The 19,187-nt window shown below is 43.8% G+C and overlaps 1 protein-coding gene across 3 annotated transcripts in view; it reads right to left on the bottom strand.

Annotated features, from left to right (window-relative positions):
- Nucleotides 1–19,187, bottom strand: part of LOC115079721 (sphingomyelin phosphodiesterase 5-like) — a 94,443-nt gene that overhangs the window by 51,864 nt on the left and 23,392 nt on the right. For all 3 annotated transcript variants that reach the window (XM_029583504.1, XM_029583494.1, XM_029583484.1), the window contains exon 2: nt 10,616–12,088. In XM_029583504.1, coding sequence (XP_029439364.1) covers nt 10,616–11,695 — 1,080 coding nt within the window. In that variant the 5' untranslated portion in view covers nt 11,696–12,088. The remainder of the gene's footprint in view (nt 1–10,615; nt 12,089–19,187) is intronic.

Below are 19,187 nucleotides of genomic sequence, written 5' to 3'. Positions count from 1 at the left end.
CAGGAAGCCACCAGAAATGCATGAGGGCAGGTCTGAAAGCCACTGACCGGGATAAAATGACGCGTCTGAATATTGCACTCATCAAACCGGTAACAGCATGTACAGGCATTCATCACACACAAAGAATGCACAGACATCCATAACATACACAAAGCATATGGGGGTGGAAAGCACACATGGGCTACCATAACTCACATAAAGCATGCTCTGGCAATCATTATACATGTAAAGCACGAGCGGGCATTTATGACACATGTAAAGCACACATGGGCTACTGTAACTCACATAAAGCATGCTCTGGCAATCATTATACATGTAAAGCACAAGGGGGCATTTATGACACATGTAAAGCACACATGGGCTACCGTAACTCACATAAAGCATGCTCTGGCAATCATTATACATGTAAAGCATGAGCGGGCATTTATAACACATGTAAAGCACACATGAGCTACCGTAACTCACATAAAGCATGCTCTGGCAATCATTATACATGTAAAGCACGAGCGGGCATTTATGACACATGGAAAGCACACATGGGCTACCGTAACTCACATAAAGCATGCTCTGGCAATCATTATACACGTAAAGCACAAGGGGGCATTTATGACACATGTAAAGCACACATGGGCTACCGTAACTCACATAAAGCATGCTCTGGCAATCATTATACATGTAAAGCACAAGGGGGCATTTATGACACAGGTAAAGCACACATGGGCTACTGTAACTCACATAAAGCATGCTCTGGCAATTATTCATGTAAAGCATGAGCGGGCATTTATAACACATGTAAAACACACATGAGCTACCGTAACTCACATAAAGCATGCTCTGGCAATCATTATACATGTAAAGCACGAGCGGGCATTCATGACACATGGAAAGCACACATGGGCTACCGTAACTCACATAAAGCATGCTCTGGCAATTATACATGCAAAGCACAAGCGGGCATTTTTGACACATGTAAAGCACACATGGGCTACCGTAACTCACATAAAGCATGCTCTGGCAATCATAGTACATGTAAAGCATGAGCGGGTATTTATGACACATGTAAAGCACACATGGGCTACCATAACTCACATAAAGCATTCTCTGGCAATCATAGTACATGTAAAGCACGAGCGGGCATTTACGACACATGTAAAGCACACATGGGCTACTGTAACTCACATAAAGCATGCTCTGGCAATCATTATACATGTAAAGCACACATGGGCTACCGTAACTCACATAAAGCATGCTCTGGCAATCATTATACATGTAAAGCACGAGCGGGCATTTATGACACATGGAAAGCACACATGGGCTACCGTAACTCACATAAAGCATGCTCTGGCAATCATTATACATGCAAAGCACGAGCGGGCATTTATGACACATGTAAAGCACACATGGGCTACCGTAACTCACATAAAGCATGCTCTGGCAATCATTATACATGTAAAGGACGAGCGGGCATTTATGACACATGTAAAGCACACATGAGCTACTGTAACTCACATAAAGCATGCTCTGGCAATCATTATACATGTAAAGCACGAACGGGCATTTATGACACATGGAAAGCACACATGGGCTACCGTAACTCACATAAAGCATGCTCTGGCAATCATTATACATGTAAAGCACACATGGGCTACCGTAACTCACATAAAGCATGCTCTGGCAATCATTATACATGTAAAGCACGAGCGGGCATTTATGACACATGTAAAGCACACATGGGCTACTGTAACTCATAAAGCATGCTCTGGCAATCATTATACATGTAAAGCGCGAGAGGGCATTTATGACACATGTAAAGCACACATGGGCTACCGTAACTCACATATAGCATGCTCTGGCAATCATCATACATGCAAAGCATGAGTGGACATTTATGACTCATGTATTTTAGGCAGCCCGGTTTGTTGTGTTTTCTAAATAGGAGGTATATTGGTGTTTTAAAGTCTGATGTAATATTTGCAGAGTTGCCTTTTCATTGGTAGGGTTGAGTCTGAGTGCCGGCATTTACTGCTGTTTTAGTATGGGAGGTTTTCTATATTATAATTGTTTATTTGTGGCTTTCTGAGAGCCAAGCCCACACCCAATATATGTTACAATAGGCCTAATGCCATGTGCGTTCCATGTGTCTTTTTTGTCTCGAGGGGAGAGGGGATTGAGGGTTAGGGGACTATGGGCAGCACATGTGGGAGGGGGAGAGAGGACCGAGGGAGCGAGACTGAATCCCTTGCTATGAATGTCACTGCACACTGAGAAGGAAAGCTGTGATGATGTTTGTGGCCTACGTGTGGGGTTCCCAACCCACCATGGGCGGAAGAGGAGGCGGCGATGTTTGTGGTCTGCCCACGGGTACTCGCCCCGTTCTCCATCTTGATCTATTGTGAAAATAAATTTCATACTGCATCAGACCAAGGTCCATCGAAACCAGCATCTGGTATCCAACAGAGGTCAGTTCAGGTTACAAGTACCCGGCAGCTCCCATAAAGCAGAACTAATTCCTGCTATTCACTCCCAGGGATAGCAATAGCTTTCTTTAGTCTGCCTTGCTAATAATGTGTTTTGGACTTTTCCTCCAAGAACTTGTCCACATCTCTTTTAAATCCTGCTATGCTTGCCAGGTATTCTTCCTGTTCACTGCCTCAACCTTACTGTCTTCAGTTACTCTTTCGTTCACCACGTCAACCTCATCTTCCTTCAGTTACTCTCTCTTTCACCACGTCAACCTCATCTTCCTTCAGTTACTCTCTCTTTCACCATGTCAACCTCATCTTCCTTCAGTTACTCTCCTCATTCACCACGTCGACCTCATCTTCCTTCAGTTACTCTCCTCATTCACCACGTCGACCACATCTTCCTTCAGTTACTCTCCTCATTCACCACGTCGACCACATCTTCCTTCAGTTACACCCCTCATTCACCACGTCGACTTCATCTTCCTTCAGTTACTCTCCTCATTCACCACGTCGACTTCATCTTCCTTCAGTTACACCCCTCATTCACCACGTCGACCTCATCTTCCTTCAGTTACACTCCTCATTCACCACGTTGACCTCATCTTCCTTCAGTTACTCTCCTCATTCACCACATCGACCTCATCTTGACATCTTCCTTCAGTTACTCTTCTCATTCACCACGTAAACCTCATCTTCCTTCAGTTACACTTCTCATTCACCACGTCAACCTCATCTTCCTTTGCGGATGATACAAAATTATTCAGAGTAGTTAAATCACAGGCAGACTGTGATACATTACAGGAGGACCTTGCAAGACTGGAAGATTGGGCATCCAAATGGCAGATGAAATTTAATGTGGACAAGTGCAAGGTGATGCACATAGGGAAAAATAACCCTTGCTGTAGTTACACGATGTTAGGTTCCATGTTAGGAGCTACCACCCAGGAAAAAGATCTAGGCATCATAGTGGATAATACTTTAAAATCGTCGGCTCAGTGTGCTGCAGCAGTCAAAAAAGCAAATAGAATGTTAGGAATTATTAGGAAGGGAATGGTTAATAGAACGGAAAATGTCATAATGCCTCTGTATCGCTCCATGGTGAGACCGCACCTTGAATACTGTGTGCAATTCTGGTCGCCGCATCTCAAAAAAGATATAGTTGCGATGGAGAAGGTACAGAGAAGGGCAACCAAAATGATAAAGGGGGTGGAACAGCTCCCCTATGAGGAAAGGCTGAAGAGGTTAGGGCTGTTCAGCTTGGAGAAGAGACGGCTGAGGGGGGATATGATAGAGGTATTTAAGATCATGAGAGGTCTTGAACGAGTAGATGTGACTCGGTTATTTACACTTTCGAATAATAGAAGGACTAGGGGGCACTCCATGAAGTTAGCAAGTAACACATTTAAGACTAATCGGAGAAAATTCTTTTTCACTCAACGCACAATAAAGCTCTGGAATTTGTTGCCAGAGAAGGTAGTTAGTGCAGTTAGTGTAGCTGGGTTCAAAAAAGGTTTGGATAAGTTCTTGGAGGAGAAGTCCATTAATGGCTATTAATCAATTATACTTAGGGAATAGCCACTGCTATTAATTGCATCAGTAGCATGGGTTCTTCTTAGTGTTTGGGTAATTGCCAGGTTCTTGTGGCCTGGTTTTTGGCCTCTGTTGGAAACAGGATGCTGGGCTTGATGGACCCTTGGTCTGTCCCAGCATGGCAATTTCTTATGTTCTTATGTTCTTAGTTACTCTCCTCTTTCACCATGTCAACCTCATCTCCCTTCAGTTACTCTCCTCATTCACCACATCAACCTAATCTTCCTTCAGTTACTCTCCTCATTCACCATCTTGACTTTATCATCTTCAGATACTACTCCTTCCCTTTCCCGTATAATGAGAAGTAAATACTGCTCCATAGCATTTCCTCTAATCAGATTTTAAAGAGTAATAAAGTCAGGTGCTATAGTAAATGTGGTAGGATACTAGATGTCAACACACTAAAACACATAAAAAGCACCACACACACCAAAATTGTGAAGGAAACATCTTACTATCTACCAACTTTTCCGTTCACAATGGAACTTTCAACATGGTGAAAATAAGCAAAAAACAAAAGTCAATTTTCAAAGGGTTTGGGGCCTAAAGGCCCCTACATCAGCCCTTTGAAAACTGACTAGGCCTTAGCGCCGAAATTTAGAACCTAACTGGAGGCAGGGCACAGGGTGCAAGACACCTAAATCTAGTAAATGAATTGCAGGCCTAAATTTGGGGAAATTTACAACTGAAAACTTAAATTTTCAAATTGGTTTTTTTTTTAAAACTGACCTCCAAATGTTTAACTTCCTCAGTCTATTTCTCAAAGACCATCTGAGAGGTGTAAGTATTGTTAAAGGAAATAAAACAGGGAGACTAGAGGGGCCTGACCTTCCTCCTCTGCCTTACACAGCATGGGCCACCCGCTTTTTTTCTTTTCATTAAGTTTAGTAAATTATATTCAAGAAACACACTTCCTGTTTGAAAATAGAGATACATCATAGTAATTTGTGCTATCATAAAAGGTAGTGATAATACACGAATTTATCAATCCTAAACTATTAGTAACTCGAATCAAAGTCCACTATGAGAGATCACAAGACTTGAACCTAAGGAAAAGAAATTGTAACTTACAGTTTACATTTCTAATGGAAAAGCAGCTTACATGTTAATATTCAGCACGTTATTTCACACTGGCAGACTGTCTACCAAACTTTGCACGCGCTCCATAGGAGAGGAACTTCCTGGGAAGAGTTTTACCCACAAGAAAAGCTTCATTAGGTTGAAAAAAAACATATGGCAATCCTTGATATTTTATGAGGCACTTACAGGGAAATTTAAGCAAAACCATGGCACCAATTTCCAGAACTCTGGAAATTTTTATTAAAATTTTTGTTATTAAAACTGTTTTCTTCTTTTTTTGCGTGGCCTTGGAAAGGTCTCACCTGCTTTCTTAATGCGCCCCCAGGTGCCCCCAAGGGGGCGCCATGCAATATTTAAATTGGCGTTAGTAAGGAGGCGGTAAGGTTGCTTGCGCGCCCCAGCACCTCCTTGCTAACGCGAATCCGATCAGCGTCGGCGGTTTCCCTAAACACCGCACAGCCAGGGGGTTCAGGAAACAGACGCTTGTTATTCCGGCGTCTGTTTCCTGCACCCGACGGCCAGTAGGGGTTTTCTCTATTTTCTTTTTAACTTTAGTCTCACTTTTCCTCCTATTTAATATCACAACAATATTAAGCAGGAGACAGGATAGAAAAGCAGTTTTTTCTGCTTTTCTGCACTGGTTTAAGGAGCGCGCCAGGCAGGTGTTAATTACTGAGCGCTAGATGTGGGTCCTAGACGCATGTTTTCTTTTTGCATCTGGAGTGAATGCTAATAGCCTCAGTCACATGCATTTGCATGTGATTAGCGCTACAAGACTCACTCTGCCGTGCGTGGAATAGGCGCTAAACCCTTATTGCATTAGGAGATTAATTAGTGCCCATTCGACCCGCGTCTGACTGCAGGGCTCAGCTGAGTGCACTGCATTGCATTGGCCCCAAAGTTTCCAGAGACGATAATAGCCACGACCATGATAGAATTTGAGTACACGTGGGGCAGATATAGAGGGCGGTGCCAACATCAGTGCTGAAGAAGAATAAGGTCAAATAAGTAGGTGTTGCGTCCAGTCGCAGACGGCTGTGACCGCTCTGCCTCACCTCTCTTCTGCCTTTCTTCTCTTCCATGGGAAATTTGGTTGCCTCTGGTGCTGAGTGCCGAGACCCTCAGTGTCTCCAACACAGCATGGGCGTCCCTGTCCGCCATGCTTCTTCCTGTGGCCTCCTAGGGCGCGCACGCGCATGTTGCCTACGCATATCAATACGTCATGGCGGGAAGCTCGGGGGCGTCCCCACCGCATGAGGTCAGTGCCTCCGGTATCTAAGCCCCTGCTCCAATTCAACGAGTTAGCAAGGACTTCGGTTTTGCTACTCTGACCGCTTCCAAGCTGCTCGCTTGGATTCCTCGCTACCCTCCGGGGTATCTCGCTCCTGCAGAAGCTCTGGGCACCCGCTCCTCGGGGGCCTCTCGCTTCTATCTACCTAAGAGAACCGCTCCTCGGGGGTCTTATCTTCTCTCTTAACAGGGTTCCTCAGCGCTCCTAGGTACTCGCTCCTCGGGGGCCTCTCGCTTCTATCTACCTAAGAGAACCGCTCCTCGGGGGTCTTATCTTCTCTCTTAACAGGATTCCTCAGCGCTCCGAGGTACTCGCTCCTCGAGGGCCTCTCACTTCTATCTACCTAAGAGAACCGCTCCTCGGGGGTCTTATCTTCTCTCTTAACAGGGTTCCTCAGCGCTCCGAGGTACTCGCTCCTCGAGGGCCTTGCCAGCTCAGGGTATCCTGCACCATGGACCTCGGGTCCCTTTCTCCACCCTGCTACCAGGGAGGAAATCTGCACTGCTTCCTCTGCGAGTACCTCTATGCTCCAGCTCTCCATTTCCACCCTTCAGGTTCGGCTTATCCCGCTCTGCAGAACACTGTGAACCTTTGCTACATCCAGGTGAGACCATCTACATCTGAGGCTGTCCGAGCTTATTGGAATATGACTGGACAGCAGTGCTATCCCTGAGCAAGTATCATCTATAAACCTGTAAACCGAGGTGATGTGTATTACGTTCCGCGGTATATAAAAAACTATAAATAAATAAATCAATCTACCTACAGCAGTACAATCAAAGCTTTCCATCATCAGTGTCTGCTTCCTGAGTCTAGGCTATCGCTGTGGTAAACAACGGGGCCCCTCCCCTGGGAGGAGTCATCGCCACTTCCAGCAAGAGTCCACATTATGCCACAAACCCAACAGTAGGGGGCCCAGGTTTTGCTTTAGGTATGAAAAGCACAGAGCAAGAGGCAGGCAAAAAGGGATGCAAGAAAAGAGGCCTGGCATACAGCAGCAGGTGAGCTTTCAGCCCCCAGGGAGAGCTGATGGTGTCAAAGAGCAGGGAGCAGCAGTAAAACCCTTCCAATGCTCTCAAATATAACTGGGTAAGGGCAATAAAGTTAAAGATGCGATCTTCTGCAGGTGTCAAACTTATACAGTTAGCAAATTAGCAAAAAAATAATGTGCGGCAAATAATTATACTGGGCAATGACAATTTAACAAAGGATTGCTTTTTTTATTCTATTTATGCACACATCGATTGTGCACAAGTGTTCAATACCACAATACAATATTTATTAATTAGAAGACTCCGACACGGCCATGTTTCGCGTCACTCCGCCCTCTCTTTGTGAAACTTATACAGTTGGCAGCTGTGAGATGTCCATAGTCAGAAAAAGTACTGCATATGTGCTGCCTTTTTGGGACATTTAATGATTGATTTTGTTTCTTTAAGATGTACGTTTGGTACCCTGCTAAAAACTGCTCCTTAATATACTTAATTGAAGACCTAATACCATAAAAACATAGAGAGGGCAATTTTCTACATGTTTTATATAAAAAGGCGCTCTGATCATTATCCCACCTCTGGGACATGCACTGTTACCCGCTGGGAGAACTGTGTGTTCTGCTCAGCACCCATTCATTTATCTGCCGGAGAAAGCAGCAAGCAACACCATAAAAACATAGAGAGGGCAATTTTCTGCATGTTTTATATAAAAAGGCGCTCTGATCATTATCCCACCGCTGGGACATGCACTGCTATCCGCTGGGAGAACTGTGTGTTCTGCTCAGCACCCATTCATTTATCTGCCGGAGAAAGCAGCAAGCAACACCATAAAAACATAGAGAGGGGCAATTTTCTGCATGTTTTATATAAAAAGGCGCTCTGATCATTATCCCTCCGCTGGGACATGCACTGCTATCCGCTGGGAGAACTGTGTGTTCTGCTCAGCACCCATTCATTTATCTGCCGGAGAAAGCAGCGAGCAACACCATAAAAACATAGAGAGGGCAATTTTCTGCATGTTTTATATAAACAGGCGCTCTGATCATTATCCCACTGCTGGGACATGCACTGCTATCCGCTGGGAGAACTGTGTGTTCTGCTCAGCACCCATTCATTTATCTGCCGGAGAAAGCAGTGAGCAACACTATAAAAACATAGAGAGGGCAATTTTCTGCATGTTTTATATAAACAGGCGCTCTGATCATTATCCCACCGCTGGGACATGCACTGCTATCCGCTGGGAGAACTGTGTGTGCTGCTCAGCACCCATTCATTTATCTGCCGGAGAAAGCAGCAAGCAACACCATAAAAACATAGAGAGGGCAATTTTCTGCATGTTTTATATAAAAAGGCGCTCTGATCATTATCCCTCCGCTGGGACATGCACTGCTATCCGCTGGGAGAACTGTGTGTTCTGCTCAGCACCCATTCATTTATCTGCCGGAGAAAGCAGCGAGCAACACCATAAAAACATAGAGAGGGCAATTTTCTGCATGTTTTATATAAACAGGCGCTCTGATCATTATCCCACTGCTGGGACATGCACTGCTATCCGCTGGGAGAACTGTGTGTTCTGCTCAGCACCCATTCATTTATCTGCCGGAGAAAGCAGTGAGCAACACTATAAAAACATAGAGAGGGCAATTTTCTGCATGTTTTATATAAAAAGGCGCTCTGATCATTATCCCTCCGCTGGGACATGCACTGCTATCCGCTGGGAGAACTGTGTGTTCTGCTCAGCACCCATTCATTTATCTGCCGGAGAAAGCAGCGAGCAACACCATAAAAACATAGAGAGGGCAATTTTCTGCATGTTTTATATAAAAAGGCGCTCTGATCATTATCCCACCGCTGGGACATGCACTGTTACCCGCTGGGAGAACTGTGTGTTCTGCTCAACACCCATTCATTTATCTGCCGGAGAAAGCAGCGAGCAACACTATAAAAACATAGAGAGGGCAATTTTCTGCATGTTTTATATAAACAGGCGCTCTGATCATTATCCCACTGCTGGGACATGCACTGCTATCCGCTGGGAGAACTGTGTGTGCTGCTCAGCACCCATTCATTTATCTGCCGGAGAAAGCAGCGAGCAACACCATAAAAACATAGAGAGGGCAATTTTCTGCATGTTTTATATAAACAGGCGCTCTGATCATTATCCCACCGCTGGGAGAATTGTGTGTGCTGCTGAGCACCTGCTGAATTATCTGCCAGACAGCACAGCGAGCAAACTTTCAGTTGCAGAGGAAAAGAGCATTCCCAGGGCAAGGGAAGATTGAGGGAGTGAATCTATTCGTTTGTATCTGTTTTCCCCATAGTTTTGGATTGTCCCATACCCTAGTGTGTGTGTTTGTGCTGTAGCTAGAGAGCATGGCATGTAAGTGCTGTGAATTGGGCCCCATGGTACCAGGATGTAACTGGTGTGCGAGTGCTTCAGGGACACTACAGTGGCTAGAGTGAGTGGCTGGTGGATTTCATGGCCCTATAGTGACAGGTGTAAGAATTGTGTGGTTGTGGGGAAATCACAACCAAGTTTTACTGGTTGGAATGTGGGCCATATACATTGTAGTGGCTGAGGGGTAATGATGGGAGGGTTTCATGCCCATCACTGCTGGTGTGAGGCTGCAGTGGGGTGGGTTCCATGGCCATACGTTTATTTATTTATTTACTTGCTGCTTTTATGTACCGGCATTCATGACAGCGTCATATCACGTCGGTTTACAGGAAACTGGGGTACAAAAACCTTAAAACATTAATTTAGTAGAGAAGTAAAAAAGTTACAATAAAACCGGGGTGAAGAACTGGGGGAAGAGGAAGACAGGGCATAGGTAACTCAGTACAGTGCCAGTTATGTGAAGTGCGCTGAGGGTTCGAAAAATCAGTGAATTTATGTAAAGGCTTCTTTAAATATAGACTACGGGCTAGATTTTCAAAGGGTTACGCGTGTAATATACGCGCGTAACCCCCAAAAACCTACCCCTGCGCGCGCATGTTATAAAATCGGGCGCCCGCGCGCAGGTTTTAAGATCTGCCCCTAATTGTTGGACATGTGTATACATGAAATGTCCTAAGTGTTTAGAAATATTCATTTGCTTTCATTCTGCCTAAAGTGCCCTTCTTTCTGAGCTTTCAGCACTCTCCCATCTCCCACTGCATTCACTATGGAAGAGGATGCACCATTCACTCGCTTTTACCTTCACACAGAGTATTCCTTTGGCAGCCAAGGCATCTTCTCCACACCCATTGGGGTAATAGCGATACTGGGCTGCAAGGATCGGATAACGACTGGCCAGAAAAAGTCCACTGTTAAAAAACTTGAAATCGGTGCAGCCTAAGACTCCATAAACACCAACATTATACAGGATATGTTCAAAGCATGGGCTGAGAATAGAGCGAAGAGTGGCTGCTGCTCTCTTATCAAAGACTTCTTGGAGGCAAATGAAATCTGCATCAGCAGGGAATGACGAGGAGATCTGACAAGGAACATCATATGAACTTTGTGCTGTCCTGTAAGGGCTACTGGGATCTGGCAGACTTGATGCCACTCCTTTCTCCTGGATGTGGTGACTCTTTGGTTGCATTTCTACAATATCAATAGTTACTGATGAAGGGTCAGCTTGACTGCTCCTCCTAGGAAGGTTCATTTGTTGCATGGCTCCTCCATAATGCGAGTTGGCATCCATCCCCAGCTGACACACTTCTGGCGAGTTCAGGTTGGTGGCACCATACATCGGGTTGTGAGGATTTTGGTGACTCAGAATGCCAGTGGTGGGTATGTCCATGTACAGCTGATTAGTGGTTCTGGTGACCCCCTGGACAATATTCTTGCCTACCATGACAGACCTCCTCTGTGTATGACTGAGGTTACTAAACCTCGCCAACCCATCTGGCAGAAAACAAAGATTTGCACTAATGAAGCTGAACGGCTTGTTTTGCTCTTGTGCTGACCACTCTTTCTTTGCTGTAAAAGTTGGGTTCAGCTGATAATCAAAGGGCCTGCGGAAAAACTGCAAAGGAACCCAAAAGATAAACCCAAGCAAGGCAATGGGCATGGACAGGACAAAGAGGACCAAGAAGACAAATCCACTGCAGAAGACCTTCAAAGGGTAGAGGGAACATCGCTGCTTCTCTCTCTGCTTCTTATCTACTGTGGTCTCTACTATAGATGCTAGGAAGCGGTCCAGGAACCAGTAACAAGGGAAGATAAGGGCCCAGCAAAAACTATGGAGGCCATGTAGAAAACAGTTTGGGAATGGCGATTCTTGGAGAACCATGACTTGAGAAGAACAGTAAATTATTTTTAAGACATTACCAAGAGCATGGAACTCTATAGGAATGTTGAACTTCCAGCTTTCTGGGAAATCTGAGGTAGAGGAAGAGTGTCTATTTCCTATCACAGAATGCTGATGTCCACAGTGTATCCTATGGGATGAGGTCTGTGTTAGAACAGTTCTAAGGATGGCTTCACGTGAGTCCAATAGTCAGCATCATGGCCTCTCCAATGAATCCCTACAAGTCCCAGAGTAGTCTCTAGGAGATATCCCAGGCCTTGCTTCATGCTCGTATCCATTGAAGATTTAGCGTTGGCATGATACATACAACAGGATGAATGTGTTCCATCTTGCCGACGTCCAGTTGAACAGTTTCATTTTTCAGGAACGCAAACACTGAAAACAAGGAAACAGAGAATATGATGACAAAGACATCAAGGCCCATGTAGCCTGCTCATTTTCAGTACATACTACAATACCGCACCATCCTCCTAAACCTCTGCCTTTATCATTTGCTCCCTTCTGTTAAGATCCCTCTCTTTGCTTTCCCAGGCCTTATTAAATTCTGTTACTGTTTTTGTCTTCACCATCTCTACCCATCCTTGTATCCACTAGTCTTTCCATAAAGAAATACTTCCTTGTGGTTAATCTGAGTTTCTGCCCTTCAGCCTCATACTGCAACGCCTTGTTCTAAAATTTCCTTTCCACTATAAAAGGTTTCCTTTGCATGATTTATGTCTTTGATGTATTTGAAGTTCTCTCTCATCTCCCCTCTCTCCTTAGCATTGATCTCGTGGACCCAGATTCTGACATGCAATGAAAGATTTAGCAGTCAGCAGGGGTAGAAATGTTCCAGTGCCTGCTCCTTATGTAGTCCCACCCGTAGGAGCTGCCACAGGGACCAGGTGTGGGCAATCTGTGTCCTGACATTCTGTGCCTGACACTGCTCGACAGTGGAGATAAAGGCAAGAAGAGAAAGGAGAGGAACATGTTGAAGAGATTGAAACGAAGAGGAACTTAGGGCAGATGGAAAGTATAAGCATGGATGAAAAAAAGAGAAAAGCAATGAAATGAGGAGGGAAGCATCAATAACTGATCATTTTTGTTTATATTCCACCTTTCTGTGGCATTTCGAAGCACATGACATTTAGGTCCTGTTGGTATTTTCCTATATCCAAATGCCTTATGATCTGTTTTTACCTGAGACAATGGAGGTGAGAATTTGAGCCCTGACGTCTGTAAAACCTCGGACTAAATAAGACTAGTAGAGACCAGCTTGAGTAATCTAATCAGTGAGAAGTTTTAATAAAAGAAATGCGTGGTTTCTTTGGAGCAGCAAGATATACAAAGCAAGGGTTGTACTCTCAAACCTGCGCAAAGATCTAATGCAGGGGTCAGGAACCTTTTTGGCTGAGAGAGCCATAAACGCCACATATTTTAAAATGTAATTCCATGAGAGCCATACAATATGTTTAAAACTAAATACAAGTAAATGTGTGCATTTTATGTAAGATCACACTTTTAAAGTACAATAAGTCTCTGAAAATATTACACCAGGCCTTAAGACACCAATACATCTCCTATTAGGAAAACGGACCAAGTCAGGCTGCTATAGAGTCCTACACAGAAACTACACGCCAGCAGAAAACCTCACCTGAATCACGTGCTGTCCCTCACCTAACATAGAATAAAGAGACCAAAACGCATAACAAAAAGCATGCAGACAAAAACTGAATTGGAAACTGCAACAAGCCAGAGTCTCTGTATGCAGTGTAACAAAGGAAAAAAGAAACATCACACATCCTTATAAAACAAATCAAGAAATATAAAATCATCAGCAGTAAAACTGTACTAACAAAAAGAACATATTTCGAAACAGCTGATGAGTGGAATATCCAATAATTAAAAACTCATATAAAACATTTCCAGATACCAACAAAATATTTCAAAATAGCAGACACAAAGATCCAGTAATGAAAAATAATAAGGATACAAAAATTTTTTTGCTCTGCATACCTGGGAACGTTTGATATCCAGGTGTCCTGAGATTGTTCTGAATTAGCAGGAGGTGGGGTGGTTTGCTTGGAACTTTCTCCTCTCTCAGTCACATACCAGCGCTCTCTCTCACACTGGCTCTCAATGACACACCTATACACACATGCTCTCAGTCACTCACATATACAAATGTTTTTTCTCTCTCACTTATATAGGCTCTTAATTACACATTTACACACATGCTGTCTATCTTTTCACGCTTACACACACACAGGCTTTCAATCACATAAATACATGCTGTCTTTTTCTCTCACACACAGACTCTCATTCACATGCTTACAAACATGTCCTCTTTCTCTCATTTACACACAGGCTCTCAATCACATACTCACATGCTCCCTCACCTAAATCAGCTCTCAATCACACACAGACATACATGGTCTCTCTCTCTCATTTAAACACAGGCTCTCAATCACATACTCACATGCTCCATCACCTAAACCAGCTGTCAATCAGACACAGACACACATGATCTCTCTCTTACTTATACACACAGGCTCTTAATCATACATACACATGATCTCTCTCACACACAAAGGATCTCAATCATACACACATACTCTTTCAAACAAACAGGTTTTCAATTACAAACTTACACATACAGGTTCCCAATGGTAAACTTACATTCATGCTCTCTCTCTCACAGGCAGGCTCTCAATCACAGACATACTCTCTTTCACATATACAGGCTCTCAATCATTCACATACATGCAATCTCTCACTCACACACACAGGATCTCAAACACACATGCTTGCTCGCTCATTCACTCTCTCTCTCTTCTCCCCGGGAACTCGCGGCAGCAGCAGCCACCTCCCAACGCTAACCTCCTTCATTTTCAGCCCTCGCGGAGGCGAAGGCGGAGTCCCATCGGCCGCGGTTGAAGATTTTCATTTTCCTCCGAGCCGCGCTGCAGTCTTCTTCCCGTCGGACACTACACTAGCGTGCCTGCGCGGGTCTTCCCGCGCAGGCACCCGATGACTCCAGCGCTGGCACCCGGCTGACACCCGATGGCTCCCGCGCAGGCACCCGGATGACTCCAGTCGGCGTGCTCTCTTCTCCTCCCCCCCCGCGGCCCGGAAGAGGAAGTGGTGAGCATCGGGTGCCTGCGCTGAAGAAGAGACCACGCTAGTGTGGTCTCTTCTTCCCGCGCAGGCACCCGATGCTCTCCACTTCCTCTTCCGGGCCGCGGGGGGGGGGGGGGAGGAGAAGAGAGCACGCCGGTGCCGCTGACTCCAGCTGTCCTGCCGCGTTCCGCCCGGGCTGACAGCATTTTAAGCCCGGGCGGCGGAGGACCGGGGAGCAGCTGGGTCAGCGGGGAACCGCGAAGTATGGCGACACTTGTCTGCGAGCCAGATGCAGCCCTCAAAAGAGCCATATCTGGCTCGCGAGCCATGGGTTCCCGACCCCTGATCTAATGGGTGTGTACAGTAATTTAAGGGTTACCTTCAGCCAATCAACAGGTGTCTGCATATGCCCGCCTCTTACCTTATGACCAATCATTAAATTTATGCATGTATGTACGTGCCTGGTTACTATGGACAGAAGCCTCTTGTTATTACTTGCAGAGAATAAGTCCAGTTAACTTTCGTTAAGTATGATGTCATCCGTACTAGTTGGTACCCTGGTAGGTTTCGTTTTCATAGTTCTTCATAGTGCTAGTGTCACGTGTGCTGGATATCAATCTACTAGGTGTAGTTTTGTGCTGGCTATTCTTCCACGTTCCTGGCTCTCATTCCACTGCTCTAACCACTGGGCTACTCCTCCACACCAAGAGGGAGTTGGGGAATAAATAAAGGCAAGACAGAAAAAGATGTGGCAAGGGTGCAGAAAAATGGAGATGAGGGAGGGAGCTCAACCTATAAGAAGGAAGGAGAGAGAGCAAGGACAGGGAAGAGAGTGGAAGATGGCTGGAGCTGGAAGGGGAATGTCTGGAGGAGTGTAAGTTAAAAAATATATAATTGTTGGGTTTGAATTGGGGGGCATGCTGGGGTGGAGGTGAGTGTCCTGCCACTGAGCCACTGGTTGGTGTGGTAATTTGGTCTGAGGCAAGGTATGGAAACCTTGCATTAAGCCTGGTATCAGAACCAGTAACCCTGCCCTGAAGGACCATATCTGTCCTTGGGACTAGAAAAGGAGTTATTGTGTATGAGGAAGTTGCTCTTGCCAACTTGAGGTCTGCCTCATCAGGTTTAGGAAAAACTGTAAAATTGTTCTTACCTAAAAGTTTTCTGTCCTTGAGTCCTGCTAGACCAGTCCTCGGCTGTCAGAGTCAGAGGGTACATCCCCTTCATGACCTCATCCTCAGCCATAAAGGGGGAGTGGCCACAAATCTTTGCCATTAGCCTATCAAAGCCACTAGACAAGAGCCTCCTCCTTCTTACCCCTTATGTATATTTTCTTTTTTTTTTTTTTGTCTATCCTTTGAGGTTATTCCCCTTCCCACGGGATGGCAAAGATGGGAGAGAAAAGATTTATTATTATTTTTATTTATTATTTAAAGAGTTTTCTATACCGAGGTATAGCTATCAGCCTTCACCCCGGTTTACAGTTACAACAACATGTTACATTTAACAGTGAACTGAGAAGAAAACAGAGGTTACATTAGAAAATTAAGTAATTGAAAATAACAATATTATAAATTAAACAATTAAAAAGTCTTACAGGTAATTTCAGGGGAAAAGAATAACGTTTAACACTGGATGTGTTTATGATCAAACCATGTAGTCCTTAGTTTATAAACGTTCTGATAAACGATTGTAAACTAGATATGTTGTGTGCATTTAGCCAATACCATCTTTGAATGCTTGACAGAATAACCAAGTTTTGAGCTCTTTTTTGAATGTCTTGATGTTGGTTTGAGCGGATAAGTGAGCTGGTAGCAAGTTCCATAATTTTGGACCAGCTATGGATATGGCTCTTCTCCTTCTGTTGGATAGTTTGGCTGATGGGAGTGATGGCATTTCAAGTTGTAATTTACTTGTTGTTCTGGTTGTCCAGAACAACAAATAAATTTAAGAGAGTAAATTGACGAGTTACAGTCTATATATTTATATATTTATACCATTCTATTTTAGTTTATTATTTATTTTATTACATGTTAGTTAATTACACTATTTATTTTATTACATGTTATTTATCATATATTTTCACGTTATTTGATCAGTCACTGTTGTCTATTTAATATTTATATTCTTATGTTCTGATACTCCGTTTATTGTAACGCCTAATGTTCTGATACTCCGTTTATTGTAACGCCTCACCGCGATAGTTTTGTTTTATGTAAACCGACCTGATTTGATATTTGTATCGAGAATGTCGGTATATAAAAATGCTAAATAAATAAATAAATAAATAAATTTGAGAGAGAGAGAGAGATTTCATGCATCTCTGTTTGTGACCCCAATGTTCCTGGGTGGGGCCTGAACTCGTCTAATAGGACTCACGGAAAGAAAATGATCAGATAAGAAAACTTTTAGTTTCCTTTTTCTCTTACTAGACCAGTCCTTATACTTGGGATGTTGTCTGAATGTGAATCCTGTTTTCCACACTTCCTCCTGTCATTGAAGCAGAGAGCAATGCTGTATATGCATTCAAAGTGACGTATCGGGCTTAATTGGTTCGGGGTAGTAACCGCCGTGATAAGCAAGATACCCCCACGCTAGGGGTGTGCATTCGTTTGCAACGTATTGGTAATCCGCAACATATAGATTGCCTTGTTGGATGTGGCAAGGGTGCAGAAAAATGGAGATGAGGGAGGGAGCTCAACCTATGCTTTAAGGACCCCTGAACCAAAAGCCGTGTCCTCATTAAACTGTACATCCAGTCTCTAGTGTTTGGAAATGAGTGCAGAGATGACCATGTGGTGGCCCTGCAAGTTTCGCCTGGAGAGGCAGATGATGCTTCTACTAAGGATGTCGCCTTTGTCGTCATAGTGTGTACGTGGAGCACCACTGGCGTTTGCCTACCATTAAGTGTGTAGGCCAAGGCAATTGCTTCTTTGATCCATCTAGCTAGCATGGCCTTGGAGGCCACTTCTCCCTTTCTTGGTCCACCAAACAACACGAACAGCCTATCAGATTTCCTGAAGGGGGTTTATCACCTTTAGGTATCTTCATATTACATGCTCCTCATCCAGAAAGTGCAATCTTTTGTCCTTTCCGTTACATTCCTTTCTTCTAAGCACTAGCAGCAACACAGTCTGATTCAGCTAGAAGGGGGATATCACCTTCGGAAGGAATGAGAGCATCAGTAAAAGGTAACTACAGGTAGAGAAATTTTAAGTAGGATCTTCCTCGTGAGAGTGCCTGTAATTCCAAAATGCCTCTGGTGAAGAAGATTCCTACCAAAAAGGTGGCTTTAATGACAGATCCTTTATGGATGCTTGCTTCAAGGGTTCGAAGGGTGCTCTAAGGACCAGGTTAAAATCCCATAAATCAGTCTAAAGTGATCATATGCACTTCAACCCTTTTTTTTTTTTAATTTATATCAATTTCCAAAGAAATATGCAATTAATCCACTTGTTAGGAATAGCATAAGAAGAAAAAGAAGAGCTCATAGGAAGAAAACAAACTCAGGTAATATCTATGCCATGTCAATCCACAACTAAGGGGGAAGTCGTCACAAGATCAAAGAAAAAATAAAGAAACTTTACATAACAAAATTAAAGGCAGAACGCCAACAGGGCCCCATTTTACTGTAGCGTCTAACTGAATGGTGAAGAAATGGCTCCAGGAATGGAAATCTCAAAGCCATTCGTTCATATTGTTGTTGCCTCTTATTCAAGAAAATGGATAGCTGGACGGGGTCAAAAAAGGCATATTTAACCCCTTGAAATTTTACAACACATTTACAAGGAATATTAAACAAAAATAAAAGCACCCAATTGCAAACTCCAAGTCTTAACAAGAAAAATCTCTTCCTTTTAGCCTGGGTTACTTTTGAAACATCAGAATAAATACGGACTTTGAGACCATGAAATAAAGACTCCTTGTTGCAAAAAAAAATAACTTTATAGATATAATCACGATGAGAGTTCAAAGCTAAAGTCACAATAAGAGTCGCTGGAAATACTGTTTCATCCACAGATTTCTCGAACTCCGCAGTCAAACTGAGGACATCCATAGAAGCTTGAGCTAAAACTGGCTCTTGTTCAACATGTGTGAAAGGCAGATAGAAGGCCTTAGAAATAAGAAACATTAGATTTTCAGGAATTTTCAATACCTCAAGAAAATATGTCCTCAACATTTCAGTGGGAGAGACCATTCTTTTCTTCTCCCAATGACATTCTCTAAGTTCTCAATATAATTGACCAATAAAGATGACCTTTTGAGAAAGTCCCTATAGAATCTTGAAGTGCTGCAGTTTCCGTTTCCAAAGTTTGTACCTTTTGAAAGGTGGCATCAGTCTGCTCCCGAACACTATGCAGAGCTGAAGCCAAGC

The sequence above is a fragment of the Rhinatrema bivittatum genome, chromosome 1, assembly GCF_901001135.1.
Source record: "Rhinatrema bivittatum chromosome 1, aRhiBiv1.1, whole genome shotgun sequence".
Taxonomy (NCBI): Eukaryota; Metazoa; Chordata; class Amphibia; order Gymnophiona; family Rhinatrematidae; genus Rhinatrema; species Rhinatrema bivittatum.
This window is presented reverse-complemented; position numbering and strand designations above follow the sequence as displayed.